Source organism: Agelaius phoeniceus, chromosome 20 (genome assembly GCF_051311805.1).
Source record: "Agelaius phoeniceus isolate bAgePho1 chromosome 20, bAgePho1.hap1, whole genome shotgun sequence".
NCBI classification, from domain to species: domain Eukaryota; kingdom Metazoa; phylum Chordata; class Aves; order Passeriformes; family Icteridae; genus Agelaius; species Agelaius phoeniceus.
Genome location: NC_135284.1, coordinates 7,779,184 through 7,796,057, shown reverse-complemented (window position 1 = coordinate 7,796,057; position 16,874 = coordinate 7,779,184). Strand labels below are relative to the sequence as shown.

General features: G+C 46.1%; 1 protein-coding gene across 1 annotated transcript in view; it reads left to right on the top strand.

Annotated features, from left to right (window-relative positions):
* Positions 1–16,874, top strand: part of MYBBP1A (MYB binding protein 1a) — a 54,463-nt gene that overhangs the window by 13,232 nt on the left and 24,357 nt on the right. Inside the window, exons 19-23 of the mRNA XM_054647002.2 lie at positions 699–856; positions 1,706–1,840; positions 3,054–3,159; positions 5,457–5,588; positions 7,078–7,146. Of these exons, the coding sequence (XP_054502977.2) occupies positions 699–856; positions 1,706–1,840; positions 3,054–3,159; positions 5,457–5,588; positions 7,078–7,146 (600 nt within the window). The remainder of the gene's footprint in view (positions 1–698; positions 857–1,705; positions 1,841–3,053; positions 3,160–5,456; positions 5,589–7,077; positions 7,147–16,874) is intronic.

Here is a 16,874-nt window from a genome sequence, read left to right as displayed (position 1 = left end):
CCCCAGCTACCTGGGGGAACCCAAAGATCTCCCAGGACAACCCTTGTATTCCTGAATGCATAAAGTGCCATTTTCGGGTCATTTTGCAACATGAGCTTTTCTTGCCAGTAAAATTGGGGTTTTTACTAAACCCCCTGGTTGGTTGTGACTGTAATGCTGAGGTCAGGCCGCCTGGTGTCAGCATGGACCTTCTGGGACATTCCAGCACCCAGGGACAGCTCCAGCTGCTCCCAGACAAAAATGGGAGTCAGGAGTCAGTTAGCCAAGCTGAATAGTGAAGTGAGCCAGTGGCTCTACTGCATTTCCCTTTCTGTAGATGCTGTTCTATAAAAAGGCTGATTTTCTGCTGGTGCACTGTCTGTAATTCAGGGGGGCTTGCAGGAGTGAGATCTGTCAGTCAGTGCTGCTAACAGGGACCTGTGCCAGGTGACACTGATTCTTTTAACTGTTCTTTCTAAATGGTGTCACTGCACAAAATAGAGTTGGAACCAACAGACAACTCTCAATCTTCAGTTTCAAATTTTAATTTTCAGTTTCCTATGCCTTAACAGTAGAAATGATACCAGAATGTGTACAGATCTCAACTGTAAATAATTTTCTTCAGCCCTCTCCAGCTGCTCCTACTGGTAGGTGCTCTGGGTAAATCCATCTTGTTTCCCTGTCTGCCCTACTCCTCACATGGATAACTGTGTTTGCAGGTGTTGGATCTGATTGATGTGTTCCTGGTTAAGCAAGCAGAGAACCCCTTGGTGTTTGATATCATTGAGCCCCTGCTTCAGTTGATTGAACAGTGCATGAGCTCAGACTCTGACAAGCAGGAGGTGGATTTCCTCCAGAAAACAGCTAGTATCTTCAAGTAAGTGTCCTTAGATCTCCAGGTAATGGACAGTGGCTTTTGATAAACAGCTGTGGTATTGGTTGACCACCAGGAGCTGCTCTTTCTAAGGTTGAAGGCAATTGCTGTGCTTAGAGATTGTGTAGGTTAGATTACCAACACCACACACATACACAGTGCTTAGTCATAACCTGCAGGAAAGGAATTAGGATCTGTATTTTCTAGGCTAAAGGACTTGAAGTGTCAAGCCTGTTTGCAGGTGGAAGCCTCAAGAACAAACACAGGTATTGCAGGTATGGAGCCATGTCACTGAACACCTCCATGGGCCTCTGACCTCTGGGTCAGACCACAGAACAACTCCCAAGGCTGACAGAGTTGCTGCTGTGGCTGGAACAAACTCTCAACAAGTTATTTCTGAGACAGGCAGAATGCAAATTCTCTGTTAGGGCCAGAAGAGAGGGATCATACCAGCTAGAGACAGATAGAATGCATAGTGTGTCACATCTGTCCTCTGTGCACCACTTCTTGACATCCTCAGCACTCTCTAAAGCATTTTCAGTGCTGCTCTCTCCCCAGTTGAGAACCAGTTGTGAAGTAACAAGCTTGAGGTAGTCAGTCCCCTTTGTGGGAGCTCTGAGGGAAAGTCATCTCTGAAGCCTGAATTTGTGCTTGAAGGTGAGGAGTGTTCAGAGTCCTCACCTTTCTTGCCACAGCCATGTGCTGCAGGGCTTGTCTGCTAGCATTGTTTGTTAGCACTCACTGAGTTCTGCTTTTGCTCTCCCTCACCCTGACAAGTGCTAAGTGCTCCTGGCCATCTGCTCCCAGAGTTTTGTCTGTGGGTGATGTTGGTGTTTGTTTCATGCTGTGCAGGAACTCGCTGTGCCGCAACAAGCAGTACTGCAAGAGAGTGGCCTCCCTGCAGGAGGATGTGCATGCCTTAGTGCAGAGACTGGTCAAGAAAGCCTGCAAGCACACTGACTCTGCAGTGGCTCTCTACTACTTCAGGTGAGTGTTCACAAGGAGCTTCTCTACTGATGCTGTGACATCTGAGCAGGTGTGATGTTGTGTGTTTAGAGGTCTGGGAAGCAAGAACCTTTCAGAAGGCTTCATACCAGCATCTGTGTCTTGCATAAGGACTAGTCAGTCCTGGCAGTCTGAAGCATTTTCAGCTATGTCTATTTTTTGGTGATTGTCTTTTATAGCTTCTGTGATACAGAAATGGTCTGGTACAGTGCTGCTGCTGGGAAATGCTTTCTTGAGGCTTCCTCTGGGAGTAATGCAGTGTGTGTGCTTCAGTGGGGGATGAGTGTATTTCCTTATTAACCTGTGATGATTGTTCTTTAAATGTGATGTTTGCTGTCTCCATGATAGCACACTGAGGGCAATAGCCATTGAGTCCTTCCTGTACATGCCAGCATTTTCTCCTTTGCTGTAGAATACAGGAAAATTAGGATAAGCCAGATACATATTTGTTAGAAAGATGAGTGATCTTGCTGTTCTGTAGAAAGGAGTGCTATTTACCAGCAGGCTCTCTTGTGACATGCAGCCAATTTCATGAGGGTTTTCATACTCAATCTGGGATTTTTCAGCTCAGCTGTGTGTGCAGTGGGTACCATGCTGCATGGTCAACCCAGTGCCATTGGACATTGTTGGCTCTGCAGCACATCTCCCCCATGACTGTGCAGGAACCGTGGTACTTCTGGCAACATGGGGCTGGCTGTGTGTGCTGCACAGTTCCCTGGCAGCTTCCCAGCAGTGCCAGTCCTCAGTGGAGCAGTGCCCAATAAATTCTGCATTTCCCACAAGCACAGAGGTCTGCATGCTGTCCCAATGGAGAGTTCTCCAGCCTGAGTTCTCCAGTGTGTGGCAGCTGAGGCTGAGGCCATGCTGCAGCACTGGCTGAGCTGTGCAGGCTCAGAAATCCTGGGCAAGGTGCAGAACTCCTCCAGCAGTGCCAGTCAAAAGCATGAGCTTGAGGAAGCCAGGCTGACAGTGGAGATACCTGACTGTGATGACACATAATGAAATTATTCAGCTTCCTGAGGTTTCTCTGTCTTTAGGTCTGGCCAGAGTGGGTTAGACTGAGAGATGGGACCCTCTCAAATTCTGTAACCATCTTTGCTACAGAGTAAGCTGCCTGTGCCTCTTGGCCTCTGCCCTTAGGTAGCTTCACTGTGGCACTGTGCTAACTGCTGTGTTCTCCCCTTTTCTTTTATAGTGCCTCATTGTACCTGCTCAAAGTGTTGAAAGGAAACACATCCTCAACTGCTCCTCCCCCTGAGCCTGAGAAACAGAGTGACAGCAGAGCAAAGCAGGCATGTCAGGTAAGACATGAGGCTGCTCCTGAGGCTGTGTTTTTGCCAGTAAAGCTGCATTACCTGGTTTTGCAGGTGGGCCTTCCTTGTTCATTGTCACTGGCCCTGCTGCTTGCAGGTACCTGTCTATCTGATTTCCATGTCACTGAAAAGTTCCCCATCCCTTTCTGGCCCTCACCCTCCTGGCTTTCACCCTTTCCTGCCTGCTTGCCCGTAGGCACAGGAGCTGCTGATTCAGTGAATCCAGGTTGATGTCCAAAGAAGCCTCATGTGTATTTGTGCTTTCTCCTCCCTGATATGCTGTTTTTCCATTAAACTCCTGGCAGTCACTCTTGAGTTTTTTCCAGAGGCTGCTGAGGAGCAGGAAGACACACAACAGTGGTGGATGAGAGTAAACTCCTATTCCCCTGAGGTTTGGGCTAAGGTGAAGGGTGAAGAGTGTTTGGAGCCGCCCTGATTTCAGTTGTAGTTGTTTGAAGGGAGACTTCATCTGATTGTGCTGCAGGTGTCCATTACTAGGAGACCCTTAGTCTGATCCCCTTTCACCTACTGTCTCTGCTGCATTTCACAGGTCTCAGAGTAGGTGACCCTTTATATTGGGCAGCCCACTCCAGTCACCTCCACTAGAAACTCAGCAAGCAGTGTCTCAGTCTCAGCAGCTGACCCTGGCCTTGCCTCTGAACCCCTCACATTGATCACAGGAATTAGTGCCTTCATCTTGCTGACATCTTGTGGGGTAGAAAAACAAACAGAGCTCCCTCCTGGAAATTACACACATGGAAGTATTGCTGGAGGCTGAACAGACAGCCAGTGTTTCTAGGGCTTAGGGAGAGGTGGAGGGTGTTAATCCAAGGAGCTCCTGTGCAGTGCTGGGCCTGTGCAGATCTGGGGAGAATATAAACAACATCCTTGACTTTAAGGCTAGAGTGAGGCATGCTTCACAGCACCCTTGTGCAGTTTCACAGGGAAGCCTCTTATTCCAGTGGGAGCAGTGCTCTGGTCCTGGCCAGGCAGGGACAGAGCCAGCAGCTGACATGAGCTGCCAGTTTGAGGGAAATGACAGCTCAGCTCATGTCATGCTGCTGATGCTGACTGACATTGTGTTGAGGCCAGGGAGGTTTTGCAGTGGGGAACCAGAGACAGAGGTGTTGTGTGTTTCCAGTGAGCTGTGCTCTGTGAGCATAATTTGGAGCTTTTTGATAAGGAGGAAAGTGGAACTAGAGCAGACACTAGGATGGAGTAGCCAAATGATAAGGAGGAAAGTGGAACTAGAGCAGACACTAGGATGGAGTAGCCAAATTTATGGAAAAGCTATAGAAGAATTTTTTTTAGTAAATGTATGCATGGAAGGAGAAATAAATTGTTTCCCCTGCAGGTGTGTGTATCAAATAAGTGCTAAGTAGAGACACTCACCTAGAAAAAACTGAGGTCATATTTCAAGACCCATCTTCCTTGTTCCACTTTAGCCTTTAGTGTTCAGCTGCAGTAGCAGTGTGAGTTTGACCTGGGAACAGCACACCACATTAACTTCACTTTAGATTTCCATGGGGCTGTGGAAAAATTCCTTGGGCAAAGGTTCACTGCTGTGAAGATCACAGCTTTTTCCTCCTGGGCCCGAATTTTTCCCTCTTCCCAAAGAGCAGTTCTGCCCTGGCAGTGTGAGAACAGTCAGGAATGTTGGGATGCAGTGCTCCACACCTGGCTCTGCAGTGACTCCTGTTTGTGTAGATCCATGTAGCCTGAGCAGGTCTCAGCTGGTTGCTGTGTGTCTGGGATTCTCATTCCCCACCAGAGGGGGATATTGGAGCATGGACACAGTTTTGGGATTGCTGGATCCCTGAGCAGTGCTAGGGCTTGTCTGTGGAGCACCTATGTCCAGGACTCCTAGGTACACTAAGTGTATGTAGATACAGATATGTACATACACTAAAATATACAGATACAAGGAGCTCTTCAGCTGAGAACCAACACCATGTGCACAGCCCAGCTACTGCAGGATGGGCTTGCAGTGCCCTGTGAGCCTTGTGTAGTAGACATGCCAACCACAAACATAGAGCACAGCCCCCATACTGCATGGAGTGTGTGCAGTCCTGCTAGGAAGCTGTGCTGCCCTTCAGTGACAAGGTCATGTGGGAGAGCATATTTGGGGCCCACTTGGTTGTTTATTCATGTTTCTGTGTCATATCTCAAGCATAACTAGTTGTTGGGAAAACCTCTTAGAACTGATGAAAATTAATTTATTCATGGTTAGTGATTCATTCTTGTGTTTTACTGGAAATGCTTTTATTTTGTTTTCTTCCCTCCAGCTTTTGAACCCAGGCTGTTTGAATGTGAAGAAGGTGGCTGCTGTCTATCAGCAGGCACTGACCCAGTTCCTCAGCAAAAGGAACAGTCCCCTCACATGCTCCATGTTCCATGATCTCTTCAAACGCTTCCCAGTAAGTGCTGATGGCTCTGTTGTCTTCTGGTGCCTCCAAAGTATGATTATAATTCTGGGCAAAGTAGGGAGAGAAACTTCTCTGCTTTATTGCAGACTTTTGAAATTGCTGTGAGGTTCCCTTGGATTTTCACCTGCTCAGACTCTTAAACTCAGTTTTTATAACAACACTGGAGGAGGCCAGGATCTTATTTATGGTTTGGACTGGGATACTGCATGCAGAAAGCAGGTGAACAGCAGGCTGCTCTTTAAAACATCCTAAGAAGCTTTAAATTTTTACCACTATTTAAGACAACATGGATGAGCAAGGTTTGCACACAGGCAAAGGTCACCTTGTTTGAACAACCAAGGTAGCTCCTGTCCAGCTCTGCTCCCACTGCATGCTCAGTTTCTCAGTTTTCTTCCAAGAAGGCTGAAGAGTGTGAAGTCTAATTGGAATCTAATCTTCAAGCCTGATATTCAGACAGTGCAAGTGTCTGAAATGTTTGATGTATTTCCTGCAAGCTTGACCTAAGCCTGGGGCTGCTCTCCTCAATGAGGACAGCCAGTTTTTAAGAAACAGGCCATGGGCCTGAATGTCACAATTCTTCAGGGGGTTTTAGGTCAGAGCAAGCTAGAGACAGCTGCCAGAAGCCCTTTCTCCAAACCTTGGAGAATTGATGTCTGATGTGAGGGTGGGAGGAGATGTAACTGGGACAGGATGCTTTCAGACTGAGGACTCCATCCAGCAGAGAGTTCTGCTTGCCAGCTTTCTTAGGGCACCAGCCCATCTTGCCTTGTTTGAGAAATGGAGGGAGAGCAGGGCTGTGTGTTGCCCACATGGACAGCAAACTTAACATCCCATCTACAGATTTCTAAAACCTCTAGAATCCATATAACTGTTCCTTGTGGATTTATCTTTTAAAATCACCACATCCACAGTCTTTCTAAATACCTCCAGGGATGGTGACTCAACCATTTCCCTGAGAAGCCTGTGCCAGTGCCTGACAACCCTTTCAGTGAAGAGATTGTTCCTTATACCTAATGTAAACCTCCCCATGTGCAACCTTAGGTCCTTTCCTTTTATCCTGTTATTTGTTCCCTGGGAGAAGAGACCAACCCACACCTGGCTACAACTCAACATGTTCTTCTTTGCCTGGGTCTGGGGCTGTGCACAATGGGAATAGACACTACAGAAATTGTCAGCCAGATGCAGACTTTAGTTTTCACTTAGCTGAACACAAGGAGTAAAAAATGCTTGCCTGATTTTTCCAGGTGAAAAGAGGTGAAAAGTTTTGCTGCTGCTTTTTGTTGTGATCAAGATTTCACTCAGAGCTGGTGTGAAAAAAGCTGTTAATTTTCAAATAAACTGCTGCTGATTTCTGGGTGCTTCTCTTTCTTGTGTCATTTTCTTGTTACTCAGGAGGCTGTGTAAAATATAGACTATTTTGCTTGAAAAACAAACCTGTCAGCAAACCACTAATGAGAACCTGTGTCTTTCTTTGTTACAGATCATGTGTAAGCCATTAGTAGATACTCTGGTTGAGTTTATCACAGCAGCAGCCAGGCAACATCAGCAGGTAAGAATGAAAGTAAACAAACAAAGCTGTAGAACAGTCAATCAGAGAAGTAACTTAACCATGGCAGCTCAGATGATTTTTAATATGTTTATAATATGCTTTTAGGGCTGCCCAGTTTTGGAAGTGGCTTTCAAGGAGGGCAGAGCTTTTGCAAACATTGCCTTGCTGCTTCAGGGGTGTGAAGCTGTGGAAGTGCCACACAATATGTCCACAATCATTGGGGTTCTTTGGTAGAATCTCCCTCAAAAACTGCCTGCAGCTCTCAGGGTTGAGGCCTGATTGTGGTGGGGGCTGACTCCAGTTGCTTATTCCTTGATTACCTCCTTCTTGCTAAGATGTTCCTTGGTATTGATGGAGTGTGCTGTGGTCCCTGCCTCCTCATGCTGCCTCAGGGTCAGGTTCTTGAGTCTGTTGTCCTTGCTATCTCTCCTGCATTTTAAAGTCTGTGTGCTGCTGTATTTAGTTGAAAACCACCTGTACCACAGATCTGATTTTTGATGGTTGGTTGCCTGACTAACACAAAATTAGTGGAGCCTTATCAATAAAACATTGCAGGGTGAGTGCACAGCTCAGTGTTCTGGAGCAGGGAATGAGGCCTGTCTGGGTTTTCACTGCACTGGGGGGGCCTTCCACACAGTTAATAACCAAAACCCCTCTGGGCCAGTAGCACTGTCTCAAACTTTCCCACCCCCCAGCTGTACCCTGTGTCTGTCCCCTGCAGAAGTACATCCTAGATTGATCTCCCTGTGTCATAAATAGCTGCTTTATTGTTTCTGATCATTGGTGGGAATGTGAAAGGGTAGGTATGTGTTCACAGTAGGGCTGCTTTACATTGTCAGTGTAAATTGCAGCTTTACCCAACAGGAATGGCTTTGGTTTAAAGAAGACCAAAAAAAAAAAAAAAGAGTGAATTGAGCTATTAATAATTTCAGTGGATGGTAATAAGGATGTGTTACACAAACAACAAATTAATTGTAAGGCACATACTTGATCCCATCCTCAAGAGACCAGAACAGCATCCCAAGCAGACAGCTCCATTATGTGGAGCTTCCATTATCTTTGTCTCTCCACAGGGAATAGCATTCTCCTTCTTCCAGGGCTTCCACCAAGCTGCTTGAGCTTTGTTTGCAGAGCCTGTTTGCCTGTGGGTGGGAGGAGTAGGGGAGGACATGTGGAGTGTGTGGGAGCTGGGCACAGAACATGGATATACTGCTGTTCAAACAGAGGCACATGGAAAGTGAGCTCTGGAAAGCCTGTGCAGCTTGGAGTTACAGCTTTACATTTTTCACACAGTGCTTCCTTTTCAGGAATATTGGCTTCCCAGCATCAAATGTCCAATTTGTCAGGTCTTCAGTTAAATTTCCCACTGATTCTCAGTGCAAATGTGTTTTGGTGGTATCCTAGGGGGTAGGGTAGGAGTCAGGCTAGGTGGCAAAGTGATGTGGGTAAAGCAGGGGGGTAACTTCTCCCTGGCAGGCTCTGGGAAATGAGTTGGAAGGACTCAGCTTCCAAAAGGGCTGTACTAACTCAAGAGTCCTGAAAACACCAAAGCTCTCATGATACTCTGCATTTGGCCAGCCCTGATGACTGAGAGGCAGGTGGGGTGGTCTTCTACTTTTAGCCCTGACTATTGGCTTGTAATCATTAAACTAGCTTAGTCCCAGGGACTGGAGCCTTAGTTCCTGTTCTAACACTCCCCTTGTTAGTGCTGATTGTTCTGGGTATGGCTGCTGCATCTATGGACAGCTGATCCCACAGGGATTCTGATTTCCTGGCTGTGCAGACAGCTTCAGCAGGGTGTCCCAGGGCCACAGCAGCTGGGAAGAGCCATGCTCTGCACAGGAAGGTGGAGGCTCAGCTCTGGCTGTTCCTGTATTTACAGCAGGGCTGCTGCCCACTGTCCCAGCCAGCCTGGGGGAGAAGGAGAGGCACCTTCAGCTTGAGCTTTAAGGTAGTTGGGAACAAAATGAAAATGATTAGTGAAGAACACTAATTCTGCCTGCTCATCCTCTATACCTGGGAGGTTTGTGAGAGCAGCATGGAGGCAGGGGGTCTGCCAGCCTGGTCCCTCTTTTTAGGGCCTGTAAGTAAGATGCTGTGGCCACTGGCCTACATGCCCAGCTCTTACTTGGAGAAGCTCTGCTCTTGCTGGGCCCTCTAGTGTAAAGTTAAACTTGGTCCTTAAGTGATTGCCCTGGACCAGCCTGGCTGAGGTGATTGCAGAACATTGTGTGCAGCAAGACTGGGGGCTGGTTAAGAAACAGCAAACCTGGACTGTGTGTGCCCTGTTGTTCCTGTGCCTGCTGCAGGTCTGTCCAACTCAGTTTCTGGGCAGGGGTAGCAGAGAAGATCCTGTGGGAAATGCAGGAGCCATTCAGATGCTGCTCAGCAGCTTGGAGAGGAGCAGCCTGGCCTCTCCAGCCCCAGCCATTTTTCCTGGGGACCTCTCTGCCTGCCTGCTGCCCAGGTGTTCCTGTATTTACATCACAAAATGGGACATGAGGGTGATTTGGCTGAAAACTTCCCTTGCCCTTGCCCATGTAGTTTTTCTCCCCCTTTTGCTAACTTCAGTTAACTTCAGTCAGGTCACTTACAGCAGAGAGACAGTCTGTGCAGGGGCAGGAGTGTCTGGCTGAAAGCTGTGATTTATTTCATCAGAGGCAGTGCTCATTAACATGAAATTATAGCTTCTGTGAACTCAGTACAAGAATATTGTAAAGGAGAGAACAATCTCTGATACAAATGTGGACTGGCTGATGAGCCAGCCAACTGTGTCTTGCAGTGCTGCAGCCTTTCTGTGCATCCTGTGTCCCTCAGTTGGTCACCTCTAAACCCTGGAGAGCAGCAAACCCTCAGTGGCAGTGCTGTGTATTTACAAGCAGAGATGTTTGTAGCTATTGGATGGGTGCTCCATGTTTTTCTGAGAGCTACTTTCCTTTGACCTGGGTGTTTGCTGTGGAGTGTTTTGGAGATATTTCAAGGTTGCATCTTGATGCAGAGTTTAGCAAAAGAAAAGAAAGCTTTAAAACTTTAGCTACTGTGAGTGACATTGTCAGCCCTTTTCCTCTGACACTGTTCCTACATGCCTAAAGGAGCAGTGAGGTTGTTCAGCTCCGTGTTGAAGCAATTTGTGAGATAAAACAACACTTTGGGGGGGGTGAGAGCTCTCAAGGCAGTTTTAAGTGTGGCTGACAGTGATAGGGTTGGTTTTCTCAGCAGTAAGCTCAACCTGTGTAACAAGTTTTAAACTGTAAAGGTGAATTTGCAGTAGTCTTACTGGGACTGAAGCTTGTACCTGTGGCCAAGCTCTGCTCCTCTGATGTTACAACTGAGGCACAGATGCCTGCAGGAGACAGAAATGCAGCAGTTTCCCTGGAAAAGGAAAGAGATGGAGAGATTGGTGTTATTTGTGGGTGGGGAAACAAAGGCAAGGGATGTTTTGACCAGGGAAAGGGGGTTGTCATCCCCCCCTGAATTCATTTATTACCTGTTTAAACCTCTACAGCAGAAAGATACAAGATGTGTGTGAGAGTGGGTCTGCAAAATCACCTTGTTCCAGGCAGTTCATGCTTCTCAGCTGGACTTCTCACCCATTGTGAAGCCACCCTGGCTGCAGGACCCTCTGCTGGTTCAGATGCATTGTGCCTGTGGCAGCTGCTGCTCAGAATGCTCAGTGATATTGGCTGGCCTGTTTTCAAACTCTGCCTTTCTTCAAGTGGGAAGTTGAAGTCCCAAACATGCCTGTGTGAAAGTTAAAATGCTTCAGGCTTTAAAAAAATAGTGTTTGGTTGTCAGTTATTTATTGAACTGAGCAATCTGGTGGGGTTTGTGATGGTGTGGGTGGGTTTTTTGTTTTGTTTTGTTTGTGGGCTTTTTAATTTTGTTTTTTTTTCTACAGTAGCAGTTGGGATGCCTTTCACAAACTTTTGTTGATCCTTACCATCCCATATGTATGTTAAACCAACATATAACTTAAGGCTGTACTTTCTTCTCAGAATATGGCCTGCCTCATCCCTGCCACGTGTCCTTGCAGTGTTCTCTGTTGTAGAAAGAAGTGACTAGAAACTACACAAAATCACTTGATTGCAAGCAGCAACTGTGAAGCTTTAAAGAGGACCTTTAGAGTGGGAGAAGTGCTGCAAGTTAAAGTAAAAAATGGAAGAAAGAGGTAAAGAGTGACTTTGTAGTGCAGTCTCATCTAAGTTGTTGAATGCAGTTCTGCAGCCTGAGGTCTGAACAATCAGTCACACTGTGACCTTGTCCTTGCAGAAATGTCCTCAGTGGCAGGAGAATGGGGCCAGTGCCCACATCACAATGTTTTGGTACATCCAGGTGGGTCTGAGAGGTTCCTTTTACACACAAGGTGCTACAGCAGAGTGAAGTGCAGCTGCCATTCCTGGGGGGCAGTGACCAGGCACACACTGGTGCTCTGAGTGCTCAGCACAAATGGCAGCTGGGGAAAGAGACCCAGGGATAACTGGTATGGGACAGTGACACTGGAGCTTGCATTGTCCCTTTGAGTTGTCCTGCTGCTAGGGGATTGTGCTGAGTGTCTGGCACAGATATCTCACTGGCAGTGCAATTAGCCAGCAGAAAGTGAGTGGTGCTGACAGCATGGGGGAGGCTTGTGCTGTTTCATGGATGAGGGATGTTCCTGTCAGCCTGATGTCCTCCACAAGCACTAAACATGTTCTCTCAAATTCTGTGTGTGAGCCAGTCCTCACTTCCTCCTCTCTTAGGACAATTCATTCTCACTGCTGCAGTTGCTTTCCAGGAGACCTTGACCTTCAGATTTCCTTGTGCCTGTTTCAGTGGGTGTAGTGTTGCTCTTTCAATATGCACAAAAGCCTGGTTTTTTAGTTTGTGCTGATGGAGCATAAAGCAGGGATCAAGATGTGTTTAATTTAATGATTATTGCATGACTCAGCTACATACCAGAACCCTCCTGAGCCTTAGGTGAGGAATGTCTTCCTGGTTTATTTTTAGCTGTATTGGTCTGATGAGCAGAGCTACAGTAACATCTCATTCTGTAACTGTGCAGTCCTGGGCTGTTGCAGCACAAACCCCTCAGGGCTGCACTGGTAATTGTGCTGAGGTTCTCACTGCAGTATCCCCCCATTCCCATTTATGGGGACTGCATGAGTCCATGAACTAATGTTTCTACCCTAAAAGCTCTCTCTGGTGAGCATGAGGATGAGGTGAAGAGGGACAAGTGTGGCTCCCTGCACTGCAGTTCCCAGCTGTGCAGCTGGTGCAGGCTCCTGCAGGCCAGGGCTCCTCCCTGGAGCACAGCCTCTCTGGAAGCCTGGCCTGCAACAGCTCTGCTTTTCCCTCAGAGCTCCAGCTTGGTGGCCAGCAGCATTGGAACCAGTTTGGAAATGAGCACTGATAAATGAAAATTACTGCTGCCAGGAGTAAGGTGTTGTGTCCATCTTGCTCGTGGCAGACACTTAAAACCTCTTTTAGTGTGAAACTTTCTCCATGGGCTTACAGAAATGTTTTCATGTCCATCCCTTGTTCTTTTCCTTTGGGAAAGGCACTGGGAGTGCACACATCAACACAATTGCTGAGAGCCTCTGCAATTACTTTTGCACTGTGGTCACACATCCATTTGAATACATTCCTGCCTTCTTATTTACATTCAAAGCTATATTAATTGAGGATGTTGCAGTAGCTGGAAGCATAATGAGGCTGTATTTGTCCATCAAGTGAGTTTATTTTCTGTGATTTGGCTGGAACTCTGCAGAGCTGATGTAAGTGCAGAGCTGTCATGAAACTAATAAAAGTAATTTTACTTAGTGTGGAAATGAGAATGGGCACTGAGACAGAGTTCAAAATGTCATCTTATGTCATACAGATTCATTAGTATTTCAGAATGTGTTTTTATAAAGCTGTCTGTGTCAAGGAACCCTTTAAGATCTATCTGATAGAGAGTGTATTTTAGGTAAGTTGCTAATTCATCTTGGTGCTTTGGCAGTCTCCCTAAAGGGATCAAACATATATAGACAGAATTTTACAGAACTGAAGCAGGTCTGTGCCAGAGCTGCCATCACCAGAAGAGTAAAATATGATCCCCAATTCCTGCCAAAGAGGTCTTGGCTGGTTGACAGTTGTCCTTCTGAACAGTTTATGTTCTGTGTAAATATCTAAGTTAAAAATTAATTAAACTTTAATGCAGCAAGAGCAGTGAAAGTGCTGCAAAGCCCCAGAAGCCAGCACCCCTCTGTGTGAGTGTTTGGGAGTATTTCACTTCATGCTGGGGGAGATGAATGGATCCCCACGTTAATGCACCATGCCCTGCCTGTGTGCTCACAGATAGCTGCCAGCAGGTAGTGCAGGAAGAGCTTGTTGTGGAACATTTTGCATAAGCTGTTACTAAAAATGAAACAAAATAAACCTCCCCAGATAAGAACCAGCACCAGTTCAGCTCTACCTCCTCTGCATGAGGAGTGAGCACTGGGCAGGCAGCTGGTGAGAGCTGAGCAATGGGCCATGAGTGAAAGGCTCCCTTCCCTCAGAGCTCCTCTGTCCCCTGGCACAGGGCACACCCCCTGTGCCTGTGTCCTCTCTCAGCTGTCACTGTGGTCAGATTCAGGAGGTGAATTGTCCCCAGGCACTGAGATCCAAGGGATGCAGTGCTGGAGGGGCTGCTGCCTGTCTAATCCATCCTTTTCATCTTCCTGGGGTCAGTATGTGCCCTCTCCTCAATAAAATGAAATCATTTGCAGCTGGAAAATCCATGTCAAACTGACATGCTTTGGCTCTAGCCAGTGTCCTGTTGCTGTTTTTGTTTTGTGTAAGGGGATGGTCAAGGAGAGTCTGTGTTTTGCAAGGTGAAGCTGAGCTATGGGTGGGCTCTTGGGCATTTTTGATCTATTTCATCACAAGCCAGCAAAGCCCTGTGACATGAGCTAGCTCTAGATATGCAAACTGTCCACTGAAGTGGAAGGGAAAGCAGTTGAATGCTGAAATGCTTTGCTGGGTCAGAGCCAGAGTGCTCTACATTTTTGTATTTAGTTCCCAGACCTTTAGGATGCTTGTGCATGTGGATTATTGCATCCCAACCTTGCATTTTTGAGAGTGCTTCTTGCAGTGGGATTGCACAGAAAAAACATTTTCCTTTGCTGAGCAGGAGAACATTGACAGCATCTATAAATAGTCTCTGATGTTCTTTGGAAAGGTGTCTGATGCCACAGCAGAACGTGTCTCCCTGAGGAGTTGCTTTCTAAGCTGTGTTTCTCTCTTACTTGTGTGAGATGGTTGAAAATTCAAAAAGGTGTGTTTACATTTCTCAGGTCCTCCTGACTGCATTTAAAGCTGAGTGCTCAAAATCCCATGGCATGAGTTTTTACTTGTATTTGCATTGAGAACTTGGTGTGTTTGTGGTATATTTCAGTTTAATGTGGGACCCCTGTCACTGAGTCTGCAGGGTCCCTTGGGAGCATCATACATGCTGTGACCTGTTTATGTTTGTTTGTTTTCCCTTCATACAGGTTTGGGGGTTTTTTTGTTATACTTCTTGGTGCCTTCTAATGGCCTCTGTCTCTTGCCAGAAGTGTCAGACACTTGCCTGCATTGCCCACAAACAAATCCATAGTGACACCAGGCATTAATTGACTGGCACAGAGACACTGCCCTGTTATCTTTATATTCCACCATACTCAGTGTAGCAAAGCAGAGCATGAAAAAGCTTCTGTTTACCTCTTTATTGTGATTCTGGAGATCTAAGCTGTATTTATTCTGCTAACTGCTGTTCAGCTGATTGTGTTGATGATCATGTAGCAAATGGAGGAAACATTCTAGTTGGTTGCTGGGAAGAAAGAAGAAAATAAAAAGGTCACAGAAGCTCTAATTCTTGCTGTAGACACAGCTGCTGGTGAGAGCTGTCCAAGGAGGGAAGTGCTCCAGAGCAGTGACAACCCTGCATGTAGGATGGACTTGCTGAGTTAGATCTAAACCATATTGCAGTGATTTTCCAACTCTGAGTAATTTCCTAGCCTACTAAATTAAACTTGCCATCTGACACATGGGGAGTTGATAGTTTTTAAAAAGAGATTGAACCACCCAAGTGTGTTGTGCTCAGCCTCTCAAACACAGCTCCTCCAACAGTTTGAGAAGTAGGTGTTGGTGTGGAGCAAATGGGATAAATTTGCTCAGAGACAAGGTCATTGCCATGTATTTAATAATGGCATAACAAACACAGGAGGGGAAGAAGTGGCTGTGGTGTGAGAAAATGAGCTACTCTCAGTCCTATGGACTCAAGATATATTAATGTTAAAAATATAAAAAAAATCAGGATAGAATCCTGTTGAAGTTCTGGGGAATGATTTATGTTCTCTTTACAGTGAGATCTTGCTGTGGGAGTACTAGGAGGTGTGTTGGAAGGGTGTTTTGTTGGCAAGTGAAATAAGATTAGGGCTCCTGCAGCATAAAGTGAAATGGCAGTCTGGGCTCTGCTCAGTGACAAGGATGTCCCCAGGTGTCTGTACCAAATTTTGGTCCATTTTTGTTGTGGTATGGGGCTGTGGGGGTAGTGGGGTTGGGCTGCTTCTCTTCCTGCTCTCCCTTGGCACAGATTCAAATGCCACTGTGCAGAAGTTGAACACAAGAAAGGGGCTCAGGTGTCCCTGCAGGATTTCTCAGCAGCCTCCACACAGAGCAGAGTTTCCAGCCCTGTCCCTCTCCCCAAGGGGACTGTGCCCTCTGTCTTGTCATCCTGCCTCTCTCCATGGATTCTGCAAAATGAAAAGAGGTCTGCTGGTGAGCATCCAAAACCATGAATCTTCAAAGTTCAGCCCAGTACAATTTCCAACTTTTTTCTTTTTTTGCTTAGCAATGCTTTTCATTTCAATATTCCAAGCTAACAATTTTACTGTGCAAGTACCTTTTTTAATACTGTATGAAGGCTAAACTTCAGTGGCTGATGCTTGAGTGAATTGGAATTCTAATTTCTCATTATCTACTGATAAATGTTCTCAAAAGATGAAAACCTTTGTTCTTGCAACATCAAGCCTGGTCTGGTGTATCAGGGGCAGCAGCTAAAAGCACACAGTGCCTAGGCAACATGGGCTTTTTTTAAACATGTGCTGCTCTTAAGTCTCCTAAATTATTAAATTAGGCTTCAGCAAAGTCTCCTTAAATAGGCAGCATTATGCTGTAGCTGCTTTCTGAATTGCCTCAAGAAAATCCTGCTGCAAGTCTCCTCTGAATGGAGGGTTTGGCTGTGCAGAGGAGACAACTGGATTGGAAAGTGTTGGGAGGACCAGTGAGGGTGAGGCAACTTTGGTCTTGGTCTTACCACTGTGTGTGAATAACTTGAGGTGTCAGTGGAGCCTCTTGGTGTTCAATACTACAATAGAAAAGTAATAAATAAATAGAAATTGACAAAATTAAAGCTCTGGGGCTGGTTGGTTTGGTTGTTTTTTTTTTTTTTTTCAATAGGAAAGCCAGAGTTGAGAGAAAGTAGAATGTCCTAGATGATTTCCTGAGAGGTTTCTTGGTCATGTTTCTTTGAGCTTCAGATACTGGGGTGTCCTGCAAGAGTCTTTGCTTTGATTTCTTAACAAAAGAACAGTTCTTGTTCTGATGTTTAGAGTGAGAAACTTGTAAAAACAAAGTAGAAATGGTCCAAAATAAACAGGGTCATATTAAGAAACCAAATTGTTTTACATTATTTTTTAAAATTGTGACTGTATCCTTAACTGGGGAGAGAAGAAGAAAATGGGCAT